Source organism: Chinchilla lanigera, unplaced genomic scaffold (assembly GCF_000276665.1).
Source record: "Chinchilla lanigera isolate Chin_1 unplaced genomic scaffold, ChiLan1.0 scaffold00017, whole genome shotgun sequence".
Lineage (NCBI taxonomy): Eukaryota > Metazoa > Chordata > Mammalia > Rodentia > Chinchillidae > Chinchilla > Chinchilla lanigera.
The window spans coordinates 17,751,487-17,770,521 of record NW_004955418.1 but is presented as its reverse complement, the minus strand read 5'-3'; the positions used below and the strand labels follow the sequence as shown (position 1 = coordinate 17,770,521).

General features: G+C 36.2%; 1 protein-coding gene across 4 annotated transcripts in view; it reads left to right on the top strand.

Moving 5' to 3' along the window:
* Positions 1 to 13,912, top strand: part of Slf1 (SMC5-SMC6 complex localization factor 1) — a 61,943-nt gene extending 48,031 nt beyond the window's left edge. For all 4 annotated transcript variants that reach the window (XM_005382259.2, XM_005382260.2, XM_013512986.1 and 1 more), the window contains 6 exons: positions 5,535 to 5,668; positions 7,052 to 7,215; positions 7,976 to 8,106; positions 9,983 to 10,075; positions 10,494 to 10,676; positions 13,153 to 13,912. In XM_005382259.2, the coding sequence (XP_005382316.1) occupies positions 5,535 to 5,668; positions 7,052 to 7,215; positions 7,976 to 8,106; positions 9,983 to 10,075; positions 10,494 to 10,676; positions 13,153 to 13,661 (1,214 nt within the window). In that variant the 3' untranslated portion in view covers positions 13,662 to 13,912. The remainder of the gene's footprint in view (positions 1 to 5,534; positions 5,669 to 7,051; positions 7,216 to 7,975; positions 8,107 to 9,982; positions 10,076 to 10,493; positions 10,677 to 13,152) is intronic.
* Positions 13,913 to 19,035: the final 5,123 nt, after the last annotated feature.

Here is a 19,035-nt window from a genome sequence, read left to right as displayed (position 1 = left end):
TAACATTCCTTCCTGTACCTGTTGCTGTATAAGTTTTCTTAGTATAAAAAACTGCTACTTTCCTTTTTTCTAAATTCTGGTGCTCTAACAAATGTGCAGTCTTCTAACTTAAATGGGAGGATTATTGTTTAAGAATATGGTAACAGAGCTCATGTTTACACTGAAAACTGCTCCTCTCTTTTGCATCTCCTGACTGAGGGGAATGTCCCTAAAACCTAGGACATTTCCTCTTTGGGAAGAGTCTGTTGGCTTCCTCCTTTTTCTCTTCTTTTTTCTTGTGTGTGTGGTTTGTTTTTTGTTTTCTTTTCTTTTCTGTGTTTCTGTAACCCTGGATTCTGAAAAGGAAAACGTTTTAAACCAGATGAGCATTTTGTGGCCCTCTACCTAGAAGATGAGTTTTCTATACGGATTGCCAGTATTTTATCCTACCAAATAGGTACTTAGTCTTCCTGCACGTGCGTGTCAGTGCATCTTGGATAAAGAAAAATTCTTGAATCTGCTGTCAGTCACACGAATACTTTGAAGAAAGATTTCAGAATAGGAATCCAGGTTATAACTGGGTTTGGGATTTATTTGATGCTGCCCTCTGCAAAGAAAGGTCTCTTTTTATACTACCAAAGTTGGGAGATTTTTATCTAAAGCATTTTATCTCCTTTCTTTTTTTCTCGTTCATTGAGCTGAGGAGGTGATGGCTGTTGCTTTTGTGGACTGGCTCTCTTTTGTTGTGTGACTTTTTAACATTTCCTAGCTCAAATTCAATCTTCCTTTAGAACCTTTATCACTTCTCTCCCACCATTCCTACCAGGTAGTTGAGTGGTTTTTTCTTTCTTTCTTTTAATCCTCTTCACAAACTCCAGATTCTGGCATTGTTTGCTAAAATAAGAACTACATATTTGGTTAGCAGAACTCCTTGTTTTCATTCTATAGTGAAATTTCATTGAGTTTGAGGACCCAGTACAAGATTAGGTGATCAGTTGTTTCCAATGTATAGTAATGCCTTTAAAGAAACATAATTTACTTTCGAGATTAGCTAAGTGCGTGAAATACTGAGCCTTATCAGTGAGTTCTTTGTACTGTACCTCAGTTTCAATGCTTTCTGTACTCGTATTCCAAAGTTCCCTTTACTCTCAACAGGATATTGTTATACAGTGATCCAATATTGTTCTTAGTTTTCACATGTCAAGTTTTGTTTTGTTTTTAGTGCAACTGGGGATTGAACCCAGTGTCTTTTACACTGAACTACTTTCCCCAGCCTCATCATCATCATCATCATCATCATCATTTTGAGACAGGATATCAATAAATTGCCTGTGCTGGGTTTGGTCCGTGATCCTCCTGCCTCAGCTTCCCAGAGTGCTCGTATTATAATCATGTGCCATAATACACAGCTTTACATGAAAAATTTATGGCCCAAAGTTTCAGCCTGTGATTCTTTTGAGCTAAAACTTAACTTTAATGTTACTGTTACAATACTATCAACACAGTGCTTACTTTGGTGCCAGGGAGCTGTGTTCAAACATTAATATTTAAACTGGAAATGAGGTTGTTTGACGAATAATAGTTTGAAGCCTTTCCTTACTCTTCTCAAAACACACATGCATAGTTGGTTTCTTAGGCTTCATATTAGGCATAGATGAGCTATCTAAAAGTTTCTAACATGTATTTCTAAAACTGGTTCAAATTAATATTTAACTAGTTCTTGGCTGTTAGTACAGCTTGGCTTAACCTGGTCAAGAGGTAGAAGTCAAGCGAACACTTCTTTAAAAAGAAGTACTTTTTTTATAGCTGATAAGCACAATAAAATTAAACCGTTTGTCTATTCTGATTGAATACCATACTTACTCTGCAAGTGAACCCGGTATTCTAATAATGACCTTTTTGTTTGTATTCCTATGAAGAAATTTGAAATCCATTGTTAGTGACACCTGTTTCCTTTTCTCTGGATATTCTGCAAGTGGTTTTCTTTTCTCTTTTTGACTTTTCCTTGCGTTACTCATTAATTCACTGTTGCTTTTTCTAATTCATGAGGAAAGGTGTTATGGTGTATCTGTTCTGTTCTTATTACTTCCAGTTGAAGATTTTGATCCATCTCTCTACTCAAGCATGATGTTTTTGTGAAAAGTAAAGCATAGGTATTTCATAAGACAGCTAAAGTTCTTTTATTTTTCCTGGTTTTTTTCCAGAGGTTATTTATTTATTTATTTAGTGAAAAGTAAAGCATAGGTATTTCATAAGACAGCTAAAGTTCTTTTATTTTTCCTGGTTTTTTTCCAGAGGTGCGATAATGGGGATCAAATGCAGGGGGGAATGGTACCACTGAGGTACACCCCCAACCCCCTTTATTTTTTATTTTGAGACAGTGTCTCAGTACGTTTTTTTATTTTGAGACAGGGTCTCAGTACATTGCCCAGACTGGACTTGAACTTGTAGTCCTTTTGATTTGCTCTCAGAGTGCTGGGATCATGGCTGCACCTCCACACCTGGCTAAATGCTTTTTTCTTTCCGTCCGACCTCATAGCCACCAGTTCCATACAGACTCTATGTTCTTTTATTTCTAAACACTTCACACAGAAAGGGCTTCTTTCAAGCTATATTGTCTGAAATTTACTTTTAATGCCTAGTCGAAATCCAGATTTTTGGCTTAAATTTGGTGAGCAACGCTTTTTTAATGTAAAGTACCAGATAGTGTCTGGCTTTGGCGGCCCTGTGGTCTGTCCCAGCTGCCCTGCAGTTGTGGTAAGAAAGCGGCCATACGTGGTACAGAAACAAATGAACGTGGCTGGGAGCCAATAAAACTTTGTTCCTACAGGCAGCGAGCTGTAGTGCGCTAATCCTTGGCAACTGATTTCGTGTGCTGTCTCAGTAGGAAAGGAAAGACAGCATTAAAATTTATTACATTTTTATAGCTTGAGGACTTTAATAAAACTCCCTTTGCCTAAGATTATATCATTAGCTTTCCCTGACACTTCTTCAAAACTTTTATTCAGTTTCGCTTTTTCATCTATTTTAATTTCTTTCTGTGCTTCAGACTGCTTCTATAAGTACAAATTTTTATATTTTTATTGATTGCCTACTTAAAAATATTTCTGTTCTTATCATTCATTCCACAAATTGACATTGGCATTCTGCCAGCCAGGTTAGACACTTCATAGATGTAGTGAAGTAGAATGGGAAACATGGCCCTTGCTCCTGTGGAGCTTTCGGTGGGAGAGGCGGACTGTAATTAAGTTAATACATCATTATGCATCTTTGAAATATAATGCTCTGGACAAGAAAACTAGGTGCTGAGATTGGAAACTTACTTTATAGTGAGTGCTCACTGGATGCAGGGTAAGCAGAAGTTCGGTAGAGTCGGGGCAGCATTCCGTCACAAGACAACAAGTACCACAGCTCAAAGGGAGGGAGGGAAAGAAGGAAGGAAGGGAGGAGCTGGTCTATGTGGCGCCTCCTGGCTCAAGGCTGACAGTGCCATCTGTGGGAGGAATGGCCAGCATAAGGTCCAAAACAGAAGAAGGCAGTTTGTGTGGGAACTTGCAAGCCATGTTGAGGAATTAGAAGCTGTTTTAACGGGGACTGGCATGCTCTGATTGGCTTTCTAAAAGACTGTCCTGCTGTGGCTTTCCATAATGACTTTCTGCTATGTGTCGCTCATCCATGCATCCATCAAATACTAAATATTTTTTTTGCGCAGGTTAGTGACATTCATTGGGTAAGGCCTAGAAAAGTGACCCTGCTCTTGAAAGTCTACAGCGGGGCTCAGTTTTTCATGTTCTTGTGTTCATCTATTATTTATCATTACCTGGTAATGTGTAAGTCCATTTTTGGTATGTATTTCCAGGCCTCTTCTTAGGTGAGTAATTCCACTTAGCAGTTCCAGTATGAGATTATCCCTGCAGACTCCACAGTACTCAGCTTCTCTGCTTTGCTTTTGCCTGTTAAAAAGTCACTTCCTTATAGTAAACTGTGATGATAGGCTTAGCTTTAGTAGTAGTGAAAGAAAGGATGTAACTAATTCCTTTCTCGTCTCCAGCTCTTAGAAACTGCATCTCTTTGGAGCTGTATGGAAAGGGATGGTGAGGTCAGCAGCCATGTCTGTTTGGGTCTAGATGGATCTGGTTAACTTCTTCGTTGAGCCATTTGTCCAAAGGTTTATTAGACACTCTCACATGGCAACCTGCCACTGGCAACAGCTGCAGGTGTCTTTAGTTAAGGCAGTTTCTCAGCCTGGACACTGATTATGTTGTGACTGGCTACCTGTTCGTTGTCGGGAGCTGTGTTGCGCACTGTAGGATGTCTACTAGTCCTAATAGTGTTCCCTTCCCTAGCATGACCACCAGATATTCCCTGGGAGCAAAATCCTCCCCTCTCCCTTGAGAACTCACAGTCATGGATCAAGGCCTGCAAGGACATCAGAGCAGCAGCCTTTTGTGAAAGTGTCCGAGCAGGGCATTCACTGGGTCTCTGCAGTCTCTTCAATGCAAAGGAACTTCATGCCCAAGGAGAAAGGTCAAGTTTTATTCTTGCTATAGATTTATCATTCAGTCTCAGTTTTTAAATGTAGTGACTTAATGCCTGTAATTTTCATTCTTATCCGCTGTTTATTGTGTCTGTTTTGCTAATTTTGACTTATTTATTTGAGTGTTCATAGTTAGTCTGCCTTATAAAATAATGTCACAACGTTCTAATGTACTATTTTCAGTTCTTACAGTAGCCTATTGATCTCATTCTTTAATTACAGTTCCTTTATATTATCCAGTCTGTTGCTCCTATAGAGAGAATTCATAACATTGAAGCGATTACCTGAGAAACAGTCACTCTAGTACTTTATCACTTTCAGTTCCTGTGCATATTAATCCATTTCCATCTTACTGGAGCCCTTGTGGTCTTGGGGCAGAAGAGATTTGAGTACCTTGACTGTGTCATCATTTAAAATTTCTCCATGTGTAGTGAGTGCAGACTTCTAATGAAATCTTGAACCACCGTCCTGTTTCTTGTTTGCCTTCCTTACCTTGTGCCTTTCCTCTGCCTCTTCAGTGACAGGGTTCATGGGTCTCATCGGAGGACGGAGTCTAAATCCTCTCCTCCCATCAGCTCGAGACACACTATTTCAAATAAAGTATATTTGCGTTTGAAACATGTGTTTAAAAACTAAGTGCTGATTTTCCAAAAGAGCAAGCCTATCGTGAGAACAGACCCTTAATGTTATTGTACAGTATAGTGATAAAATCCCATGTATATTGACATACTCGTAATATTGTCTGTTCTGTATATATATAATTTTAAAGTCTTCATTTAAAGTACTAAAAAGTAATGATTGCTTTTCAAATGTAAGAACATGTCCCATAAAAAATTTACTTGCAAAAGGCAAGGAATGGGAAAATCATGTATGTCTTGTGGTTTAAAATTATATAGGTAAATCTTACTGATATAGGAACTATCATTTAATGGAATGAAATCCACCGAGGAAATAGTGTATAGAAAAGAAATTGTATAGGATGTAGCAAATTGTATTTACTTCTCTTGTTTTTCTGCAGACTTTTCTTCACAGGAACTAGAGATTTTCATTTGCTCCTTTTCCTCCTCCTGGCTTCAAATGTTTGTTGCAGAAGCAGTCTTTAAAAAGTACTTTTTTGATAATTCTTCTGAGCTGCTGTCGCTTCAGAAAATGGTAAGCGTTGCCCTCTCCTAGCTCTTTGCATTTCTGAGTTGTACGTTCATGAATTCAATTTTAAAATATTATTAGTTATTTCTAATAAATGGATAGGGCATAATTCATAAAACCAACCCATAAAAGACCTGATATTTTTGTATCCCAAAAATAGATTAATGAAGGGGCTGGGGATTTAGCTCAGTGGCAAAGCACCTGCCTGGCAAGCTCAAGGTCGTGAGTTCGGTTCCCGGTACCAGAGAAAAACTGAAAAACTAAAAAAAAAAAAAAAAAAACAAAACAAAACACCCACAAAAATAGATTAATGAATAAAAATTTTAGTTGTTTTTTAGCATAATTCGCTGTTGGTAACAAAAATGACGTAAGAATCTTTATTTTCTAATCACCTGACACAGAGTGTAAGACGACTGTTTTGGACTAGATCCAGAAGAATTCTGTGTGGTATTCATGGTGGTTAAATAGTAAAACATGTAAGTGGTATGTCCTGGGTGTACACACATCCATGGTTCATTTTTGTCTTGGCCATCTTTAGGTACTGTTAATATTTAGTATCTCCAGCAGTTCCGTCAACAAATGAGAAAAAAGTTTAATGCAGCATGGTGGCACATACCTGCCAATCCCAGCACTCTGAGAGGCTGAGACAGGCCTACCACAAGTTCAAGCCCAGCCTGGGCAACTTGGTGAATTAGCAAGACCCTATCTCAAAATTATAAATATGAAAAGGGCTACAATGTAGCTCAGAGTGAAGGCCCTGAGTTATATCCCCAGTGCTGAAAAAAGGAAGGGAGAGAGACAAGGAAAGAAAGGAGTGTGTTTACTGTCAGATTGAGCAAATTGTGCTTGCAATAGTACTTGCCTTAAAGGACATTTTCAGTCCTTACTGTATTTATCTCAGATGTATTTCCTGTTAAGATCGTTACGAAAATGGAAATGGCAAATACCAGTTGTACAAAATCGAAAATGCAAAAATTTTCAGCATTCTGGGAGGCTGAGGCAGGAACATCGGAAGTTGGAGCTAAACCTGTGTAACTTAGCACAAATAAAAAATGAAAAGAAAAGGGCTGAGGAATGTAGCTCAATGCAAAGGCCTTGGATTCAGGCCCTAGTACTGGAAAAACAAAACAGCAAAACAAAAACAGCTTTCCTGTTGAGTTCAAAAAAAATTACTTTCGAGAAGGTATTTTTCTTGTCTCCATGATGCTGTCTTAATAACAAGGAACTAGCAGCTTGATATTTTATCATCTTCAAACAATATAGGGTGGGCAACCACAGTGGAGAAATTTTTTAAGAATTCAACCAAATTTAATGGTGAAATGAATGAAGTGATTATTTTTCACTGTGATCTTCGTAGTTAAGAAGGCAATGTAATACTTTTTGCAACAGGTAAATGGCTATTTGCGGGCTTTGGGGAAAGCTAGTGTGCACAGGGCTGGGAAGGCGCATTTACCAAAGAAAACCGGACAGCGATCTTGCCTTGAATCTCAGAGAGCCTTACTGATGCTGAACGGCGCAAAGCGGAAGCAAGGGGAAGGGCTGCCCAGGTTACCGTAAGTGATGCCCTCATCCAGCCTGCTCTGTTCGCTGCACTGCTCTTCTGCTGACCCCGGTTGTGAACTTTAGGTTCTCCGTGGTACTGTCTTTGTACTGGTTAGACAAAAATTGAGTTTTAGACCTGTCAGTATGCACAATCAACGTATTTTCTTTCTGTTTCTTTCAAGGAACATACTTTCTTAACCACTTCTCCCAAAAAATTATTCACCAGATTCTTACGTTACGCAAGCTGTGCCTTGTGATTTGAATTATTCTGTAATAAAGATGAGATTTCAGAATGCATGGTCATGCAAGATACTCTAACTCTTCATTCCAGCTTCCCCCAAAGGAGGAATCTCCTCTAAATGCATGCTGTGGACCACTCAGAAAGCCTGAAATGTTCTTGAGAGGGTGAAGAGAATAGGATCACTATTTGAAAATATGGATGTGGAGCAGAAGCCTTCATTCTAGTCTTAGTTTCTGCTTTATTTTTCTCCGCAAATCATGATTTGCTTGGTCACCTTTTTACTTAACATTTTATATTTATAATCTGATTCTCAGTGGGCAGTTGGGGTATAAGGCTATTAAAATGAAAGTTAATGCATACAAATTTGTTCCTGTGTGGTTGAAATATACTTTAAAATTTAGGAAGCAGTAAAAATTGAATGAGTAAGTTTAAATTAAAATAAGGCTAGATTTAAAAAAAAAAGAAGAAGAACTAATATATGCTGGCATGCCTTGCTAAAAAACAAGCTTTCGTTATTTCTTGCCTTTCAGAGAGCTGAGCCTTGCTAAATGTTCCCCATCATTAAAAAAATTGAAAAAGAAGTCAGAAGGAGAATCACCATGGTCCAAGGAGAATTGCCCCAGTCTTAAAAAGATGAATATTCACAAGACTAATCTAAAAGGTATTCCAGATACCTAAATTACATGAAGAACTCTTCATGGCTGTAGTCAGTACTTGGGACTTTCACACACTTGTCCTGATGAATACTTGAACTTAAACATTGGATTAGGTCCAGAAAATACCTTCCTAGATAGAGTATTGTTTTCTTGAACTGTCATTTGTACAAAGAAAGTGATCACTTAATAGCCAGTATAATAGAACATCCCTCTCTTTCTCTCCCTCTGCCCTTGCAGATTGTAAATATGGTGTGCTCCACTCATTGAGCTCATTCCAGACTTGCCCGCCTTACTTTTCTATTCCACCTCAACCTGCGCTGTTAGGATCAGTGTCTTCTGATTTGAAAGTATAATTCAGTCTTCATCTCTTTCGGTACTAGACATTTTGTGAACAAAGAGTGAGGAGAAGGCTATGTTACATAGCTGTGTTAAGCATATGGGCTCTTTTCTTCTAGGCACTGAGCCCAGACTGTGAAATGTGTTTGGCTTTTGGTTCTAACTGTACTGGAACCTAAGTACCTAAAAGGGTGGAATAACCAAGAATAGCGTTGTAATAATTCCCTCTAGCAATCTTTTTACCTAGATACCTCTTACAAGTATAAATTGTCTTCAAAGAGCCTATACGTGGCTGAGCCTCTTGTTTATGTTTTTAATGTACATATTAACATGATACTCATAGAAATAGGGAGTTAAAGCTCTTATAGTGTTTCTACATAAGTTCATAAGTTGTTTATCACAAACTTAAAATAATGGCACATGTGGCTCAAAATATGATAAACATACTAGAGGAGAACTCAAATATTAACTTCACAAATCAGCGTCCCTTTATTTTATTGTTTCAGGAAGTCAGATGAATATGAATGACTTTAGGCTGAATGGTAGAAAGAACTGGGAGAAAGGAAAGGGACTGTGAAATAGAGAAAAACATGAAAAGCTTTTCTGTGCATCTAAAAGAAATGTTTTAGTAGATGTTACAGAGATAATCTATAAAAACTGAACACTGTAAAAATGAGCTACTTAGTATTTTATAGCAAGAATAAATATGATTCAGTATTTCACTTGGTTTCCCAAGCAGTCACTTACAGGTTTTCAAATTTTTTTTTGCTTATATCAAATTATCACTTATATTTGACTGGTCTTGGTTATAATGAGATGGATATAGATAATTTTAGCCAGCAGCTACTAATTGCATCTTTCCTACAAAAACTTTGCCATTCTATTTGTTACTCTTGTTCAGCTTTAAATGGTACTAGGGGTTTGTGTGTGTGCGTGTGCATGTGTGTGTGGTGTTTATATTAAGATTCTTCCATTTCTCCCTCTCCGTGCTGCTGTAGCCAAGCCAGACAGCCTATTGAGAAGCAGCAAACCATCTGTTAATGGATTTGAAGTTCTGAATTATACTTGAGTGTGTAGAGGCACTCGTGCTTAGCCAGAAACATTCATTTGAATTAAGCTATAAATGCTGTATAAAAAAGAGCCATATATTTAACGCAGGTTCATGAATAAATTTAAGAGAGGGCAATTGCACTCTAAACTTTTATTGCTGCAAAACCCAGTGTTTTTGGTGTTCTCTGATCATTTGGGGATTTTATAGCAGGATTGAAGCTTTAAACCTTGAACTAGGGTGAGACAATGCCGGTGTTAAACCTTTTGCTATAGAATCTCATTGCTGAATTGCTGATAGAACAGACGCTCTATGGATTGGTAGGCTGCTTCTCCCCCCACCTCTTTCAGTGCAAGAGGTGTTTAAAGCAGCCAGAGGAAAACCTAGTAAATAATTTTCTGGCCTGGGTCCAGATCTCCGAGTTCATGCCCTTTGATTATTTTCTTTAGTTGGTATCTTGTCTTCTCTGGAATAATCTATCAATTTTTTTGTGGCAGGAGAAACAGCCCTGCATAGGGCTTGCATAAGCAACAAAGTGGACAAATTGATTTTACTTCTGTCTTTGCCAGGAATAGACATCAATGTTAAAGGTAAGTTCTAAATCTTTGTGATCTTATCCAGTGTCTTAACATTTATGGTATAATAATTTTATGTCACAGTAAGTAACATAATTTGAGTAAATTTACTTAGTATATCTTTAAAATACTTCCATAAACAAAACCAAGAAATCGGTGTGTAATGATTTATAGCTAATGATGTAGAAATGTTTTGGTGTTTGTGTTCTTATCATATCCCAGCATTAACAGTTTAAAATTGGTTTTAATTATTTTAAGTGTATTTTTCTTAAGTGTAGGAATATGACTGCACTTTGGGTGTTTTATCAAAGCTTTTCCTTTTTAATATGAAGTACCTACAAAGTCACCCTGATGAGAGAAGGAGAATATCAGTACTTTGCTACCAAAAGTCCTACTTGTGCTGTTTTAAAACTTGCCTTGATTTCTAATTTAGACAATGCTGGCTGGACGCCTTTGCATGAAGCCTGTAACTATGGCAACACAGTGTGTGTCCAGGAAATTTTGCAGCGTTGTCCAGAGGTAGATCTGCTCACTCAAGTGGACGGGGTGACTCCTTTGCATGACGCACTGTCCAACGGACATGTAGAAATTGGCAAGCTGCTGCTGCAGCACGGGGGTGAGTGCATCTATGCTAAACGGTCTCGAGAAATTAGCCAGGCTTTTGATGAATCCATTGGAGGCAGATAGCGTTTTCTATTGAAAATCTGCTAGGAGAGATGCTTTTATTTTGTAACAACGAAAAACTAAGGGTAAAATGTCTCCTAGAATGTAACCACCCTTTACTAGTAGTGATAAAAGCCCTTTTATGATATGTAGATCTGCACATATGTATATGATATTCAGCCTAGCGAGGTGCGTGTTCAAGTGTCTGTTTTTAACTGAATGTGTTTGTTTTAAATATTAATCCTTTTACCTAATGTGTGTATTGTCTTTCTGAGCTAGTCATTTCTGAAAGCATATTCATAGATGAATGTAATTTTAGTGTGATAATTTAGATTTTGTTTATTCTTTAGTTCCTATACTCAGTTAATGTTAGTTTTATGAGGTATTTCTTTAGACTTTGGAAAAGATAGCCTAGAATATTTTTCTTCATTCACATTTTGCAGTCAGTATAAGTTAAAGTAGGAAGAGTCAAATGATAATAGCTTGTGCAGGGATTCTGTGAAGGTAACTTAAGCTTAATATTCATCTGCTTTTTCTGCTGAGTTTTGATCTTTACTTTCAGCAAGCCCCTTCCTTTTCCATGACATTCTTATATCTAAACTGAATAAATTTTACATGAAAATCTTCCAGCTGATTTGTGTTTTCAAAAGAAAAACAAAAGATGACTAGTTTATAATACAAAGATTTGTGTAAATTCCCTATCACTTTTATTTGTATTCATTTTTGTAGAATTTAATATGATTTTATCCTATAATTAAACTAGTTCTGCACAAAATCAAAAAGCATGTTTTCACTAGATGTCGTTTGCACTATACGTATGAATCTGGACCTAAGGAAGGGTGTATAGTAGGATAGCTTAAGATGTTTGGGTATTTATAGTCTTCTCCTGCCCCCTAAAGGCCTTAGTGTGTCTGCTTAACTAGCAGCATGTCATAATAATCAATACATTTTTCAGTTCTTCTACCTTTTTTTTGAAGTAGTATAAACATAATGTTCTGCCACCTAAGCGTTTTGTTTTTCTACTCCTGTTTCTCCTATTGAATTGTATATCTGGCATTTAAGCTACTGTTCGCTTTTGCTTCAAATAGTATAAGTGATATAAAGCCATGCTTTGTATTAAATCTAGCTCTTCAGTAGGGTATAGGATTATATCAGTGAAAATGAATTTTACTAGTGAAGAGTAGTGAATGGGTGAGTTCCTTGCCCTGTGAGAGCAAATCTGCTTACCCAGGCATTATCAAGGTCCTTTGGCAGTCACACAGACTTGTTTTCCTTTTTCTGGGTTTGGACCAGTCACATGATTAGACATCATTGTAGTAACTATTACCTGTTCATTGTTAGGAACTCAGTTTTGAGATTAATAAATAGGAGTGTGTGTCTCTAAAGTCATTTTAGATATCTGTAATTGTTTTTTAAACAGTGGTTACTTCGAGCTTTTTTATTTTTAAACATGTAAATTCATGGAAAAGAATCTAATGTTGATTTAGAATTCTTTTTTCTGTAAGTTATAATGTTATATCTATTATACATATCTGATCAGAGTCCCCATAAAGAGTTTTAGCAGTTATCTTCTAGTCTTTCTGACAATATGTTGTAATGGCAGGATTTTCTGATTAAGTCTGCAAGTACCAAAACCTTTATATCCCCTGTAATATTTTTATGAATAATTGCAAGATTTAATTGACAAAGGTACAGAATATTCCTGTGCTTTACTGTGTGCCCAAATACTATGGCCTTGTTTTGTTCCTCTCATACCATCCTTTACCTCCCTAGGGTACGAAGTCTGTGTTCAGAACTAAGTAGGTGGTTAGATAGATTTAGCTTGGACGGATAAATGAGATCTGAGGGGGTTTTTTGTTTTTTGATTTTTGTTTTTAGATCTGAGTTTGATCCAGGAGAATTCACAATTTTTTGTGAATCAGTTACCTATGCAAAAATCAAATGTAAACAAGGGTGAGGTAGAAAATGTGCTGTATTTCTGTACAAAGTTTACAATGTTCGCACTGCCAGAATCGTCTATCGGCAGTGGAAGGGGACAGTACCTTTTTGTCCTGGTGCTATTACAAGATAGCCCGAAGGCTGTTATACAGATTTTAAGATAAATATATTTAGCTAATTTCTTCTGGAAACACTGAAATTCTTATTTTAAGATGATAGTTCATAAAGCTTCAGGAACACTTTTGTACTGTATATTTAAGGCATGTACTTTTAGGTAAACTTTATTAGATAATCGACTAAAACTTTGGTTTTTAAAGTGCACCTTTATTAGACAGTCATTATGTATAGCCTGTTAATTATGTCAACATGAATTAGTAAAAACATGATAAACAGAGCTGTGAGTGCTTTGGGGAAAAAGAGAGAGAAAACATCTGTTAAGCTGCCAAAATAAAAATGTTGCACTCTAACATTGTACCTTTTCTGTTTCACAGGCCCAGTGCTTTTACAGCAGAGAAATTCTAAGGGGGAATTGCCCTTGGATTATGTGTTGTCCCCACAAATCAAGGAGGAGCTTTTTGCTATTGCAAAAATAGAAGATACAGTGGAGAACTTTCATGCACAAGCAGAGAAACATTTTTACCACCAGCAACTCGAATTTGGTTCATTTTTACTCAGTAGGATGCTGCTAAATTTTTGTTCAATTTTTGATTTGTCTTCAGAGTTCATCTTAGCTTTCCAAGGGTTAGCTCATCTGAATGAGCAGCTTATGGCTTATAAAAGTTTTAAAGAAACCACCACGGCTCACACTGACTGGCTACTGGATCTTTATGATAGAAATATAAAGACATTGCAGGAGCTCCCCAATGTTCTGAAGGAACTGCCTGAGAATTTGAAATTATGTCCCGGAGTACATACCGAGGCCTTACTGGTGACTTTGGAAATGATGTGTCGGTCACAGAATTTTCATGATGGTGCCACAAAGTACAGGTCAAGTTTCTAAACGTGGTCTGGTTTGCTTTGTAATTTAGTAGAGACTTCAGAGCTTACTGACAAATATGAATACGATTTATTTATTAACTGATTATTCAGATTTGTGAAATTTCAAAAACCCTTGAAAAATTTCTGCAGAACTAAAATATAAGCTTCTATTTCCAGGATGTAGAATTTGATTAAGAAGTTTTTGAAAAAAAAGTTTTATTTGATTTTATTAATCTTTTATTAATAAATTGCTTTTATTAAGCCTTTTGTTCTTGAAATATTATTTATTTATAATGTACATGTAAAAAGTTAATTTAAATGTATTTTAAAATCAAAATGTAAAAAGCTATTCTACGTGTTCTAGGCCTTAAAATCATGGCAAAGATATTCATAAAATGTCTATCTATACGTTTATAATACCGTTTCTTCTCTATATAGGCTGATGGACTAAAATATGCTTTTAGTTTTGTGTGTTTCTAAAATAAACATTTCTAAATTTTAAAATAATATTTTTTCGGCGTTTTAATGCAGTTAATATACAAAGTCTGATAATTTAGTCTCTTGATCTGCTTTATTTTAGCAGTTCATGTACAAAATGTATTACTTCATGTAACAGATACTGCTAAGTGAAAACATTTTGCTGCATAGTAATTTTTATTAAATATTCACATTACAAATGGCATCTATGTAATAGAGGTCAGGTCATCTAAAACTCTAAATGTGCGGTGTGAATTTACAAAGTTGTAATGTTTCAATTGGTAGTTTTTTCCTAATAGCAACTTACAGTATAGTAAAACTAGAAGACAGGGCACTGATATAGCCACTTTTGAAATTGGAGGTGCTTCACTAGTGGGAAGAAGTGATACAGCTGGAAAAGAAACATTATAACTTCCACTTAGCTTTTCTGTAACTGAAGTGATCTCACAGCAGTTAATCTGCTAAAGGTGCATACTTCACTTTTATCTTGGAAATAGATCTTGGAACGAGATACAAGTGCTCACTATCTTATTACAGGGGTTGTAACCTAAATTGAAAACTGCTATTCTACTGTATCAGTTCTGATTTTAAAAATTAAGTTTTCCTATATTTTAACTTTTTACTTACACTGTACAGAATATTAGTTTCTATTTAATCTTCAAATATGACATCATGCCAGTGTTTGTATTAATCTGACAAAGTTTCAGAGCAATCCTCACGTAGGGGAGACTGTCTAGAGACTGTTAAGATGCTCAAAGGAAGTCACATGCTTCCCCAGATGATGAGTAAGAATATTTTTATTCCCAGGAGTATTTGTTGTAACACAATTATGAAGGCCCGGGGGATACTGTTTGCTTGGCAAACTAATAGACGCTTAAGATCATAGACTTTGACATCAGGCACATTCTCAGATCTTTGTTTACCTTAGTTAATACATAAAGTACAAGGAAAATTCTTTGAGCTTTGTTTTTTCTTACATGTCAGATGGAAATAACACCAGGTATTCTTGTGATGAGAGAATTAACTTAGCATATCACTTTATGGCACTTAAAAATATTCTTTAGTAGTTCATACTTCCTCTTTTGGTTATAATGCATCATTAAATTAAAATATAAGATGGTAATTGCTTAAATTGGTAGTAATCCTAAGGTAATTAAGTAATTACTTCATGAGTTAGGCTTTTGTACCATTAAGAAAAGGTAATTTTCTAAGTTAGATGTTCACTAAGAAATATTTGGTTGCAGGTATCATTAATATTGTGTAACTGTTCTACCTGCCAACTTCTACAGGTCATGCTGACGTTTATTTACTGTGAAACACACAAGTGCCATTCAGGTCTCTGCCTATGAAAAGGCATTGCAGTTTCACCTTTAAAAGTCCAGTGTAGCAAACATAGTTTATTAGGTTTTGTAGTCCAATTCATACTCATATATATGCAGATTCATTTAGCCTGCCAAGAAAAATTTCAATATTCTAATTTTTTTCTTTATATATACTTTTTAGAAAATAGAGTAATTGCCTTAAATCTACCTTAGAAGTAAAGAAAGAAGGTCCTAGCTTTTCCGTTGGAGATGCCCCAGAGGTACAGCTGAATATAAAGCTGAGTTATGCTATTCTTCCTTGTACTCTCCTAGATGTAATATCATAGTTCCATGGGAATGTTATTTAAAAAGCCTAAACGCCCTTATTATAATATCTAAGTAATATAAGTAAAACTTGGAAGGAAATTTTGGAGCTGTTAAGACTCATCTTTTCCCCACTTCATATTTATTGGCAGCACCCTAGAAAGGATCTTTTTGAGATTAGGGTTTAATCATTACTTTTCTAGGTTCTTAATTTCACTGTGCAGAAGAAAGTGGTTCAGATATCTGTTTTCTTTCACAAACTCCAAGGTTACCCGAAAAACATTCTCATGTAAATCAAATGTGAAATGAGCTAGCTTAGAATTCAACATCTCTTGAACACCCACATTGTCACAGGTGGTACACTGGACAAGGCCGGGTTCTACAAAGAAGAAACATTTATAGTCTGGGGAGGTAAACTAAGCTCAGATATTATTCAGTTTTCTTGTCTTTTTGTGTATGTGTGCTGTTGTTAAAATTTTCAGTTTTGTGCGTTTCTAAACTTAGCAGTGTGCTTTAGTTTTTAAATGTGAATATTCAAGAATCTGGTAGCTTAATCTCTTGATCGGTATATTAGCAATTTTTTTTTTCCTGCAGGTTGAATATGGGGTGTGCTTTGCATCTTAGTGCAATTTCTTAGTACCATTTCGTAGGCAAATACAAAGTCATTAAAACTCAGACACTTTACTTCAGAAAATGCCCTTTTCGAAAAAGCTAGTATGTGAATAGTGTCACATTAGAAAAAAAATTATTGGTGGCATGTGCACTCCTCCTGCCTTTATACATCATTCCATTAAGTGATGAGCTTGATGAGAGCCTGTCAGTGTTGCTCCTTAATGGGACGGGGTCACCTTTGAGTGACAAGAGGCACTCTTTTCCTCAGGCATTTACCACGGAGCTTCCATGCCAGTTGCACCTCTTGCTGACGTGGAGCTTCCAAAACTCAGAATGAGAATTGTTTTTATAACAAATGTGGCTTGAGTTACAAAGGACAGTAATGGTGCTACGGGAATCATGCCAGGCCCGGTGATATCCAGACTGGACACAGGGACTCGTTGGCTGCTCCATGTCAATCAAAGTATATTATCAGAACCTCCACCTTGTAGGTTAAGGTGAACTGCAGGAGGAGGGTATACTTTGTTGATTACTTGTTTTGATAACAGATTTAGAAGTGTTTAGGCTACAAATTAAAGGGTTGTGTTGTTTTGCTTGTGTTTAAGCGTTCTTTTAAGGCACTGTAAATCTTACTCAAAGACCTATTCAGAGGAAACAAATAGTCTTCATAAGATATTTTTAACGTCACTGAGCATTAGACTTTTTAAAAGTTGGCCCTCTTATAGTCAATTGCACACAAAATTTGAAATCTGTTTAATGAATGCTTCCCGGTTTATGGTAACAAAACAGCGTAGACCTGTGCCTGTGTTTGTTTCTTAAGACACATGGATTTCTGTAAATTGTTGGAGGGGGTATTCTGTTAAATTGTTTGAAAAAGACTTGTTAGGTTTACTACATCCATCTAAATGATTAGCTTTTCCTCACAGAAGCATCTGCTGTTTGGGAATATTTTTATGTTTCAAACTTGTCAATATTTTAAGTACTTAAATTTATTACTGTGAGTTTTTTAGTATTGGTATACTGTTTTGAATGTAAATACACTTTTTTAAAAGCTTGAAACACTCTTAGCACTAGGTACAAGTGAATTTTTAGAATATTAGTTTAGTATTAAAGATACAAATACCCGCTCCCTCCATTTCAAAAATAAGTACAGTAAACTCTTTTCTGGATTTAAAAACTATTGCTGAATTAAAATCCAACAACAGTATTAAGTCAGCAAAGTGTCAAGTGATCAGCTATACAAACAATAATCCTAATAGAAGTACATTCTTAGTACGTAGCATATAAATACTGTAACATATATTGCCCGTAACATAGACCCCAAAAAGACTTTTGCTCAGGCATCTATAAATAGCCATTCCCAATTAGAACTGAAACATTTTCTCTAATTTGTCCTGGGGGGCTGGGGATTTAGCTCAGCGGCAAAAAGCCTGCCTGGCAAGCGCAAGGTCGTGAGTTCGGTCCCCGGTACTGGAGAAAAACCAAAAAACCAAAAAAAAAATAAAATAAAATAAATTAATTTGTCCTGACCCCTAAATCTGTTTAGGATATTAAACCCAGATTTGATATATCTAAATCAACCTTCTAAGTATCTAAGTTAAGTGAACATTATAATGTACACAGTATGTGTTACAATTTTTAAGAATGGCTCACTACTTTGGGACATATGATTTAGGTTCTAACAAAGAAAGGTTTTAAAGGAAATGTTTAGCACTTCCAGAAGATAAGTTGCACTGAACCAAAAATCTGGAATCCAGCTTTGAATTTACACCTATCAAAGTATCATTTGTCTTGATGGTAGATGAACAGAACTTGCCATTACTTTTCCGTTCTTCTGTCCCCAAATGAAATAGTCATGTTGAAAAAATTCATTAATCTTAAAGTGGTGACAGATAAAAGAACTTGGTTTGTTGTCAGTGACTTCTCAACTTCAAGGTTAGGTCAGCAATGTTTTAGGTCATGACTCTTGATAAATTTTTCTAATAATCAAAATACTTTGCTTTATAATAGGTTTTTGTTTCAATGAATGTACATCTTGGGTATCTTGTTTTGCCCTAATGATGCATTTATCAACTTTGCATTGTTTCTTTTTCATAACAAAGGAAATTCCAGAACAGTAAGTAGAATCTGGTAAAAAATTAAAAGATGTGTTTTAAAGGACTTTCTTTGAAAACAAATTGTAAAGATGAAATCTGGACAAGGGAATTAGGGAAAAACTGGTTAGGAGTTGTTTGGTTTAAAGGAATCCAAAAAGTAAAACTTTCTGGGTATAATTTAATATATTAATTGAAGTTAATGAAGGCTCAAAATCAGATGGAAAACACAGAGACAGATCTAATATCAGGAATGAACTACGTTCTGTGAAAATTTTGAACAGTGTTCAGGGTACAGATAATTATTTTGTAGAAGGTTCTTTTTATTGAAATTCAGTCCGGAATCCAATTTGCATGGTGACTTGCCCCTGAAATCGCAGCACACGGGAGGCTGAGATAGGAGGTCACTCGGCTTAGCCTGGCCGACATCAAGGCAGAGGAGGAAGACGAAGAATACCCGTTACAGTGGTATCATCAGAAATCAGAAACAGGCTGTTTGGATGTGTAGTACTCAGTTCTTTCCTCAGGTTTACGAAAATCTAGGTATCTCGTTTTCCAATCATTTGAGTTCTTTCAGACTCCCAAAATA